Source organism: Cariama cristata, unplaced genomic scaffold (assembly GCF_000690535.1).
Source record: "Cariama cristata isolate BGI_N322 unplaced genomic scaffold, ASM69053v1 scaffold32587, whole genome shotgun sequence".
Taxonomy (NCBI): Eukaryota; Metazoa; Chordata; class Aves; order Cariamiformes; family Cariamidae; genus Cariama; species Cariama cristata.
In genome coordinates, this window is record NW_009627688.1 from 1,550 (window position 1) to 13,340 (window position 11,791).

Here is an 11,791-nt window from a genome sequence, read left to right on the forward strand (position 1 = left end):
GTGGTTTACCTGTTTATAAATGGTTTATTCATTTGCTTTCCAACTCTTGACATATGCTCTATTTAGATTGTGGATAGTTTGTGCTGGGGAATAAGGAACTCCTTATTACTGTGATGTGGAGACGTATTTGAAAAACAACATCTTTTGCCTTAACACTGTTGGAAATGAGAGTTCTATTTAATGTTGTAATCCTTTTTAAATGCAACATGTTTTGGTGTTCTAACATAAAACTGTTTAAAACTATAACAGATTTTTTTTGCTCTGTGTCGTTTCTAAGAACTTGAGAATCTAAGTGATGCTCCATTTTCCGGTGATGAAGAAAATGGTGGGTCTGAGGAACAAAAGACGGAAATCAATGGAAATTGGATTCCTGCAACTTCAATTACTGAAGCCAAAATAAATGCTAAAGCAAAGAGACGGTTGAGGAAAAATTCTTCTAGAGATTCTGGGAGAGGAGACTCTGTTAGTGACAATGGAGAGACACTGAAGGTTGGAGTTGTACCAACAAGCCCAAAGGGCAAACTCCTGGATAGGCGATCCCGGTCTGGAAAGGGAAGAGGTCTACCAAAGAAAGGTTGGTGTAGCTCAGTGAAGAGAGCAGCATGATAAAGACAAAGATTCTGTCCAAAACACAGTTGTGTTTGTTTTTTTTTTTAATCCCACTGGGAATCACTTTCATAAACCACAGTCTCTGTGCAGGCATTTGGTTTTATGTTAGATAGTAGGTGGCAATAGGAGCTAATAGTGGGGGGTGGTCTTGGAAAATTTTATGTGTGTATCATGAGTTAACTTCTGCTTTAAGGTAAGTACCTTTTCTTAGCAAATTTAATACAGAAATTTGAGCTGTTGGTGGATCACAGGACTGTTATAAATGCAAACTTAACAGAATGGATATATTTGAAAGTACAGTTTCAACCTTCATTAATTTTTGTGCAGTTTCATACTGCTTCTAGTATCTTACTGGAAAGCAACGAAAACACTGGTTGCTGAAGTGGGGACACATCACACAAACACACCCTTTTCAGCATACGTTGTTAGAGGCAGGAGGTGGGCACAAGCAGTGATACATCACTCTTAAGTGAAAGAATGTTGAGTTGAACTCGGAAGTATTCTTTGTAAACTGGCGATCCTTGCTTACTGTCCCATATTTTGCCAGGTGGAGCAGGTGGTAAAGGAGTTTGGGGAACACCAGGTCAAGTGTATGATGTGGAAGAAGTAGATATTAAGGATCCTAATTATGATGATGACCAGGTAGGCAAATGATTTCTTTGCAGTGTTGATTTTTATTTCCTTTATTGATTTCAATTGCTGTGATGCTTGTATTAATGGAAGTTTGACTTTGTGAGTTATGTGAATGCCAGCCTGGCTGTAATGAATGCTCATTTTTATGTTCATTGGCTGGTGAAAGACAGCTGGTGTAGAAGTGTCACAGTGTAATACTTGCAAAGCTTAACCCACAAGCCCTTGTTCTGTGCCTGACTAGGCAGCACCCTTTTCCCAGGTGTGTGCTTCGCTGCTGGTTCCCATGGAGGTGAATGTTGCAGTGCTGCTCTATATTGCAAACAGGCACCGTGTTAAAAATGTAACACAGACTTTCTCAAGTCGGGAATTTAGTAGGGGACAGTATCCCTTACGGATTTTTTTTTTCTTCCTTGTATTCCCAACCCTGCTAAACACTTCCAACTAGTGCAAAGTAGATAGCCTGTACATTTTGCTTACATGTATTTATTTAGAATATGTTGTGGAAGATTGTACCTTGCAGCCATATTATTGGGGCGGGGGGGAAGTAAAGCTCATTGGGCAAACATTAAATCCCTGAGGAAAGGAAACAGTGATTACAAACACAGATTACTAAAGTCTCTGAGATCAATACAATTGTGAGACCATAAGTAAATTCTGTATAACATAAGCAGAGCAATGGTGCTGTCCTTTGAGCAGAGGCTGTTTGCTGTCGCCATAGCTGCTGAGAGGATGGTATGTGGGAATATCAAAACCTTCTTCCAGTATCAGTTTTTTTCCCTGCAATTCAACGCTTTACATTAACAGAGAGCGCTATTAAAAATGAAGCTGATGAGCGCATAAAATAAAGTTTAATGAAGAATGAATACTCCCTGGAACTTGTTTATGTTTAACTTTTCTAAGGTTGTAAACGGAGACTGATGTGATGGAAGGACAGGCTTTTGAACTTCTGCTATACTTCTTGATCATGGAAGGCTTCTTTCCAATAAGTATTAGTTGGAACACTTTGTTCAGATTTCTGTGATCTGTAGTATTGCTCTGAATGTTACTCCTGTCACCTGTGAGGAGCAGGGAACTGAATTACGGTGGGGAGATCTGGTCATACTGGAACTCTGCAGGACCAGGTTATACAGGAGGCAGTTGCTGTGTGATGCTTTGTTCCCCTTAGGGAATGTCTTCACTCAGAAGTATTCTGAAAATGCTTTTTCTCTGACTTGTACATGCCATTCATTACTTGTCTGGTCCTGCAGTCACTAAGGAAGAGGGAAAGCAGGCAGGCTTGCTGTCAGGGGCTGGAGTGCCACTTGCAGGGAAAGGTGCTGAAAGTTAAATCTTGTGCTGTGGCATAGCTAACGCTGCTGGGCTGGGCTGGGAGTTTCTGTCACGCTCCCTTCAGTACATAGGCGCTTGATCTCTGTGTGCATGTGGTGTCAGCAGAATCCTAGGAACAGAGTTTGGAGTTTTTACCATCGTTTAACGGTAAATTCAGCCTTTCAGTTGAATTCAGCTAACAGTAAATTCAATTTACAGCTAACAGTAAATTCAAAATTCAAGAAGCATGACATTTAGACAGCATTGTCCACACTAATAGTAGAGACATAATCTGATGTTTTCTGATAGAATACTGGCTACCAAGACTAAAGCATTAACGATTTAGAAGATATATTTTGATGCTATTAGCACTGCTTAAGATATAAGAAGAGACAGCACTGTTTACAAAAGGGTATATGCTTTTGTTGTATTTTGAAATAGGAGAACTGTGTCTATGAGACAGTAGTTTTACCTCTGGATGAAAGAGCATTTGAAAAAACTTTAACACCAATCATACAGGAATATTTTGAACATGGAGATACTAATGAAGTTTCGGTATGTCGCATACCTTTTTACTTATTTATTTTAGGGGGCAAACCTGTAGCATACAAGGGAATTCAACTGCTAGCTGTAAATGAGTGTATAGAGATGTTGGCAAGAAATGTGCAATGCGAATACCTAAGCAGTTATATTCATTATATGAGCGGAAGCGTGTATGTAAATACATAAATATATAAATGCTTATATGCTTATATTTGTGCTATATTTATATAATATATATTTATATAATAAGAATTATGAAATCTTAATCTGCTTTGTTTTTCAAATCTTATTTAGGAGATGCTGAAGGATTTAAACCTTGGTGAAATGAAATACAGTGTGCCAGTGCTGGCTGTTTCCTTGGCATTAGAGGGGAAGGCTAGTCACAGGGAAATGACATCTAAGCTTATCTCTGACCTTTGTGGGACAGTAGTAAGCAAAATCGATGTGGAAAAATCATTTGATAGACTGCTTAAAGAACTACCTGAATTGGTGTTGGATTCTCCCAGGGCACCACAGGTATATTTGTAAAGTTTTATGTTAGTAGTCAAAAGCTTTTTCTTTTAAATTGTGGCTAAAATTGATCGAGTAAACTGAAATAGACTCTGTATTTTGAAAAAGAACTATGGATTGTCTTACTGTCTGTAATACCATACCAATTTCCCAGGCTGTGTTTTTACTTTGAGATGGCTCATTTAGATAAAATCTGAAAACCAGGCACATTATAATTGTCTACTTAGAACTACTTTGAAATTCAACATTTAATTAAAAATGCTTGTTTTGTTGCAGTTGGTGGGCCAGTTTATTGCTAGAGCTGTTGGAGATGGAATTCTAAGCAATACCTACATAGATGGCTACAAAGGCACTGTGGATTGCGTCCAAGCTCGGTAACTTTCTTGCTCTCTGTATAGCTACTGTTTTCTATTCCAAATGCCAAAGATGATCCTCAGGACTTTAAGACTTCAGGATAAATCATGTGGTTCTCTACAGCTTCTTAATTTTTGATTTTAAAATGATAAAAAGGAAACCCACAAAGTCTGCAATTACAACAACAAAATCCAGAATGACTCAGATCACATGAGAAATACTGAAAGTGCCTGAAAAATGTATTAATATACATTTGAGTTCAGTTTATCGGGTTTGTTGTCCAGCTTATATTTGAGGGTGAAAAAAAAATGAGCTAAAACTAGGAAGTGATTATAGAAGGTTTTGTCTTTAGAAAAAGCTTTAATGTGATTAATGAGTAAATATAGTATCAGGGCAGCTGCTGTAAATATGTTGTGAAATACACAGGGGATTAACTGTTTTGCCTTATAAGGGTTTGAAGCTTGTGCAGTACTTTCCCAGACTTTCTCTGTAGTGCATTATTCATCAAGAAGTGTAATTGTTTTCCCTGTCAGGGTGAGAAGTTTGAAGGAGCAATCTCTGACAGAGGGACATTTTAATAACTGGTCATGTTTTGTTATTTTTCCCCCGTAAGTGTATTTTTCGGGCTTGATATGGAGGTGCTGAACTCTTGTAGCTTCTAAAAGTTCCATTTGTAATGACTATAATTGAGTACTTTCTAGAAGGAAGGCAAGTGCTTAGCTGCCTAATGTGAGGTTTCAAATTGTGAAAATTGTCTGTCAGTTATACAGATATCTCAGGTGATTTTGAAGGATTGTAGGCTGCATACTGCACATCTGGGATGCTTTGCTACCTTTGCTTTTTCTTGGCCAGTCTTTTCTGCTTGTTAAGTCTTGGTGAATAGAGTTATTGTTATTGGCTAGCCCCCAGTATGAGGACTGAGATAACTGTTCCTTCTTCAGCTGGAGGGTGCTTAACTGGATTTGAGATGTCTTTTTTTCACCTTACTTCCTTTTTCATTCTTTTCTCAACGAACTGGCAAGCTTCCCTAGTTCACACCATCTTTTTGCAACTACGTATTTTCCTTCTGAAGTGCTGTTTTGGCTTAAATTCTCAAAGTTTCATAATTTTTTAGACCCAAACAGAAAATATTTCAGTAGAAAAGCTGTTCTTCAGTGTGGAAGCAACTCAAGCCTCTTTTGAGATACACATACCAAGCTGCATTCTTGGAGGAGCCTGGATACAATCCGTCTTTGCATAAGAAAATACTAAGTTCGTTCTTGTGAGGATGTTTCAGGTTCTGCATTGATGATTCAGATCTGCTGCCATCACAGATTTGTTACCTGTCCTAAGCATGGTATATCCAAAAGTGTAAAGGTGGCAGAGAGAACATGGGGAACTAGCTCGCTGCCTTCTTGATCCAGATGTCCCCATGGAGTTGCTAACCCTGACCTCTTCCCAGGGATCTGGTTACTTTGCCAAAAAAGGAATGGCAGTGGGGGAAGTTACAGATGCCTTTTAATGAAGTTCTGTAATAACTTTTTAAAACAGTAACTTTGCTTTCTAGAGCTGCTCTGGACCGAGCTACTGTGTTGCTGAGTATGACAAAGGGTGGAAAGCGTATAGACAACGTGTGGGGGTCAGGAGGCGGCCAGCAGACTGTGAAACACCTTGTTAAAGAGGTAACTGACTTCTGCAAAACACTTCTCTAGAGTTTGCTGTTTGTCTAAGCTTATCTTGTTTGGGATGGAGTGAAGAGATCCATATGTCCTTTAGCAAAATGATGTCTTGAGTATTGGGTTTGTGTTTTTAATAATTCATTTATACAAAGTAGTTTTTAAAAACTGATGTAGATCATGTATGTATTTTTGCTTTAACCAAAACTTTCAAGCACGTAGCTTTTTAAGAGCTTACAATATAAAATGGTGAAGTAACTAGAAGAGCCAAGATGAAAGTGGCTAAACTAGATAAACTATTATTTTTTGGCATCAATGATTAAATGCACAGTAATAACTGAAAAAAAGAGAGAGGAAGAACTAGAAATGTTTAGAGATTCATGCTGTGAAGTACACAGGTTCAAAGGACAAATTCAGTTTATAAAAGTTATAGGTTGTGAGCGTAACATGATAGGAGGAGGAGGAGGAGTTTGGGGGCAAAGATAAACTTAATTGTACCCTTATTAACCTTTTATGGTGATACACATCTTAGAAAGCAATGTTTTTGGTGCTTGTGTGTCTGTGTTAACACTACGGATAGGTATTTGGCTTACACTGTGTTTCAGGTCGCTGATAATGTCTCAATTTAATTACATTTATAAAAACACCATCAGCAAGTTTCAGGAACTAACTTGCTGCTGGCTTGATCGCAGATTATCAAAACAGTTGACAGCTTTTAAATTTTATACCTAATCAGTGTTGGGCTTTTTGTTTGTTTTAAAATTCAATAGATTGATATGTTGCTGAAAGAGTATTTGCTTTCCGGAGATGTACTGGAAGCTGAACGTTGCCTTCAGGAACTGGAAGTACCCCATTTTCACCATGAACTTGTGTATGAAGTAAGGAGAAATCAGAGTCCCTTTAATAATTGTTGGTATTACTAACAGGTTTGGTTTGGTTTTGATGTGGGCATGCAAATAATGTAACTGGAATCTGAAGCTCAGGTTGCAAGTTCTGATGTTATTTGAATAACTAAATTGTTTCATGTAAAGTTAATGGTCTATGTGTACAATGTGCCAACAAGTAAGCTGCTGCTAACTCTGGGAAGATCCAGAATTAATTTTTGTTCATTGGGTAAATAGCTGAATTCAGATTATTATAGATTCCTGAAAAATAGCAGCTCGGTTTATTTTATGCTGAGGAATAGCAGCAAAAAAACATGCTTTGTTTTGGTGGTTTTAGTTTCAGCTGTCTGGGTATTCTGATGGGTGTTACCCATTTTGTTAAGTTATAGAGCTTCCTTTTCAGAATGGCATTGTTCTGTCTAGCATACTTGGAAAAGCTCTTGAGATATTTCAGAGCCAGACTATCTGAGAGAAGGATCTTCTTTGCTGTATCTGGGAGACTCTTCTCATTTGTACTCCTATCTGCCAAACTGGGGAATGGTTGTTTACCAATAAAGGTGAACACCCACAATCTCCAAAATTTGCTCTTCAGTAAATTGAATCCTTCACAGTAGAAAAACAGAATCCTTTTAGTTGATGGGGGTTGTGGAGATTTGTAGATTTTTAAACGTCTAAGATCTTCTAAAATCAGAGATACAAAAAAATCATAGATACAAAATGAATTTCACAAAATTAATTGCCATCTGTACTGCAGCAACCATATGGATATAGTTGTGTATCTCTCAAACTAGAGTCAGAAAGGTAATGCTTTCCACTCTTGTCTAGTCCTTTCTGGTTTTTCATACCTCTTTATCCAAATAACTTTTCATCAGTTTTTCTTTTCAAATAATAATAAACTGAGATTGCATGTAACAAATGGACTTGTCTCCCCAGAAAATGCATAATAATGCATTCACTCCTTTTCGCACCTCATGTGCTTACACAACATGTACTTGAACCACTTGCACAATTTGTTTTAGGCTGTTGTGATGGTTTTGGAGTCAACTGGAGAAAAGACCTTTAAAATGATACTGGATTTGTTGAAATCTCTCTGGAGGTCTTCTGTCATTACTGTGGACCAAATGAAAAGAGTAAGTGGGGCATTTAGAGTATTTTGGGTAAGGTCTTCCAAAATTTGTATAGTTTTTACCTTCTTTTAAGTACTATTTGTAGTCTATTGTTGACTGCTGCTTTTTTATAAAATTCTCCACAGTTGTTCTGTATCCCATACAAATAGTCTTGTCACTGATGTATGTACAGTACTTGTCATGAACTGGAAGGAAGTACAAGTGAATTCTGAGCAGCAGTTCTCTGTAGAACTGTGAGGTACAGGTTATCTGAATCTTCAGTCAAAGATTTCCAATTGCTTTTATGCAATTAAATGGTTAAAAGTCATCATTTAAAATGCTGCAATATAGCTTCATTTTTCGTAAATGTAATTTTTCTTTTTATCCAGTAATTCTTCATAATTGAAGAACAGTAAGAACCCACTTAATTACAAATGTCAATTAGAACAGTATATAGAAGCTAGTATTTTACACAGTTGAAAATTGCTGGTGGGAAGTGAAGTCATCTCTGGTTGTCACCAGTGTTTCCCTTACTGCATAAAACTGTTGTGGTGGAGATTTGTAGCAAAGTTTTCCTCATTTACATGGAAGACCCAATTAACTTTTCTCCCTTGCGTTACTACCCATGTGATAGCAGCCAGGCTAATATACACATTCTGTACTGTCTGGATTTCTGGCTTCTAAAGAAGTTAAAAATTCAGCTGGTGTTTTTATGTAGATAGGTAGTTGTGTAATACCATGCCATTGGCTGGTATTATACCTTGCTTTTCCACTGACTTGCAGCTGCTCTGCTTTAGGTTTGTTGAAACTGTCCATAGTATACCTGAAACTATACTGAAAAATAAATCCACAAGAGTGCAAAAAGGGTATTTAAAAAATTTGTAGTAAAATCATAGAATAACCACATCATTATTTGAATTCTTACCTTGCAGGGCTATGAACGAGTTTATCGTGAAATTCCAGATATTAACCTGGATGTGCCACACTCCTATTCTGTGCTTGAGCGGTTTGTAGAGGAATGCTTTCAGGCTGGAATGATCTCCAAACCACTGAGAGACCTCTGTCCTTCAAGGTACTCGTTTTATTGTAGATAGGTGAACGCACTGCTTTTTGTCTCCATTGTAGGTAACGGAAAGGGGGATCTTATGTCCAAAGTATTACAGATTGCAACTGGAAACTATAGAGGGTGGAGAAACGGAGGGCTGGACTGGTAAAAAGTTTAACAGGTTTCACATCAGTGCAGCTTCTTGATATGTGGAGGCTGGGATAAATACTTGAGGAAAGTAAGCCTGTGGTGAGTCCCAGGCAGCAGCGCTCCTGTGTGCTCTCCAGAGGATGAAGGCCCCGCCTCTCCTCTTTTTTGCCAATTTGCTTGGTAGAGATCAGTGCAGTATTGAGATGGAAGATTCAGGCATCACAATGATCCATGTAGGTGACAGTAGAAAACTGTCAGCTGCAGTGGAAAAAGAAAAAAAAAAACGTGAAAAAACCTGCTTAAAAATGGTTTAAACATACAAAAACATGAATAGAGCTCTAAGATGAGACAACCAGTTCTACTGTTTATGCCAAAAGGAATAGGAGACTTATGTAGAATAAGCTCTACACGCCTGATCCCTTCCTATCTGTCTGTCATGTGGTTTGTATAGTGCTTTTGGTTTGTTATTGCTGACTTATAGCATAAATAATGCTGTTTGAACTGCAGCTAATCAGTATTCTGTTCTTTCCTTACTGGTCACAATACAATTAAGAAGTTTCATTTCCTCTGGGGAATACATGTAAATTTAAAAATATGATGTTAAAACTATTATTAGTTTTATGCATCGGGAATACTGTTTATTAGACAGATCTTTTCCAGTTTGGGTGTTTTGTTAGGCTTCTTGAACCATCTTGACAGCTTGCAATAAATTCAGGTTTTGAAATTTTAGTGTCTATCAAAAACAGCTGCCATTTGTGGACTTTAGACTTAAAATTGAGTTTGTGTGTATCTTGGTATCAAATGCTTTGCAGGTTTGGGGTATGGGAGGGTTGAAAGTCATCACTGCCACAAAAGCTTGGTTATACTTCCGTTACCATTAATATGCTGAGAGGCAATTTTAGCTTAGGTGCTTCAATTTTGGGTAGAAAAACCACCATTCCTGGGCTTTCAAACTAGCATCTTTTGCAAGTGTGAACATCAAAAGGTGAACAAAGTAGAAAGAACTTGACCACGCACATTTTGAAAAGCTTAGAATCATAGGATCATTATGGTTGGAAGAGACCTCAAAGATCATCAAGTCCAACCGTATACCTGATGCCACCATGCCTGCTAAACCCACTAAACCATGTCTTGAAGCACCACATCTAAACGTTTTTTGAACACCTCCAGGGATGGTGACTCCACCACCTCTCTGGGAGGCCCGTTCCAATGCCTAATGACTCTTACAGTGAAGAAGTTCTTCCTAATATCCAGCCTGAACCTCCCCTGGAGTAATCTGAGACCATTTCCTCTTGTTCTATCGCTAGTTACTGGGGAGAAGAGACCAACCCCCACCTCGCTACAACCTCCTTTCAGGTAGTTGTAGAGGGCGATAAGGTCTCCCATCAGCCTCCTTTTCTCCAGACTAAAAAACGCCAGCTCCCTCAGCCACTCCTCGTAAGACTTGTGCTCCAGACCCTTCACCAGCTTTGTTGCCCTTCTCTGGACACGGTCCAGCAGCTCAATGTCCTTCTTGTAGTGAGGGGCCCAAAACTGAACACAGTGTTCAAGTTGCGGCCTCACCAGTGTCGAGTACAAAGGGATGATCACTGCCCTGGTCCTGCTGGCCATGCTCTTTCTGATACAGGCCAGGATGCTGTTGGCCTTCTTGGCTGCCTGGGCACACTGCCAGCTCATGTTCGGCCAGCTGTTGACCAATTTGCTTCTTGCAAATAAACCTAGATGTAAGATTCAGCTATATTTTAAGCAATTTATCAGTGATCAAGAATGTCAGCTAATCTTGCTGAACTTGCACACCTTGTATTTGACTCCCAAGACCAAGAGAAAATTCTTCTCAGTGACAGATAAGAAAAAAACCAAGCAGTGCTACTTTGAATCACTGAAAATATACTTTCTATTTTTCTTACAGGGGCAGAAAGCGTTTTGTGAGTGAAGGAGATGGAGGTCGTCTTAAGCTAGAAAGCTACTGAATGTGAGAACCAACTCCTGAAGCCTTATAAGTTTAAAGGGAAAATAGATAATATAGATATATACAAACACGCATGCTTTTTTGGTGTGTGTATGTATATATGTATACACATATATAATATACCAAAATTTTAAGAGTTGCTTAGCACAGTTCATATTTTTTTAAAAGCACATGTTTTGGGTACAAATTGGTTTTTTTAAAATAGTTTTATAAATTTTAGAAAGAAAACTTCTTTTTTTGGGGCATATAGTAAAACAGCTGGCCACTCTGCTGTGGTGGTGCCTTCAAATAAGCTATCTTTTTAAGTGCCATATGTTTATGACCTAATCATTCCATGTTTGCATCGATGTCTGACTGCCGCTCTTTCTTTCAAGGACAGTGTTGTCATCATAAATCACTGGTTTATACAATGCTTTATAGAAGGGTCAAGTTAAGCTGCTGTGATCCCATTTCCATTGCTGCTGAAGAAATACTGTGCTTTGGGAGGAAAAATAGCTATTTCTTTGTTTTAAAGAGCCCAGGAAAATAGAGTTGGATCATAAGATTAATTCATCTGTTCCAGGGGAGAACACTGGTTGGTTTTAGCCCCTATGTACCAAACTCTTTTTTTTTTTTTTTCTTTCTATGTAACTGGAAAAGTGAAAAGTTCTGGTAAAACATATTAAAAATATTTTTTGTGAAGCTCTCCTTTCTGCCTTTTTTATTTTTTTAAAACAGAACAAATTTAACTGTGTTTGAATCTCTGAAGTGTGTGTAATTAAGCTCTACATCGAAGACTGCCCTTTTGTATTACAATCTGCAGAAGAGCACTGAGTAATTAAACTCATGGTAAGTATTTGCCAACCATGTTTTTGAAAACAAGTGACTTGCATAGGGGAGTCCAGGCTGGCACAGAGATGGTTTGAACGTGTCTATACAGCACAGCTTTGCCAAGCCCTTTCTCAAGAACAAGCTGGATCTAAGGAAGACTCTCTTACAGCAACACAGTGGAGCCTCTCCTGCTCCCTTACGTTTTTCAGGTTTGT

The 11,791-nt window shown here is 38.3% G+C and overlaps 1 protein-coding gene across 1 annotated transcript; it reads left to right on the forward strand.

Moving 5' to 3' along the window:
- Window positions 1-277: 277 nt before the first annotated feature.
- On the forward strand, window positions 278-11,174 carry PDCD4 (programmed cell death 4 (neoplastic transformation inhibitor); the record flags this gene model as incomplete). Its single annotated transcript, XM_009704525.1, has 10 exons — window positions 278-574; window positions 1,157-1,251; window positions 2,992-3,105; window positions 3,388-3,609; window positions 3,880-3,977; window positions 5,504-5,618; window positions 6,383-6,490; window positions 7,516-7,626; window positions 8,535-8,674; window positions 10,707-11,174. Coding segments are annotated over 10 exons (1,361 nt in total), but the record flags the coding sequence as incomplete, so codon positions are not given.
- Between the last annotated feature and the right edge of the window lie 617 nt (window positions 11,175-11,791).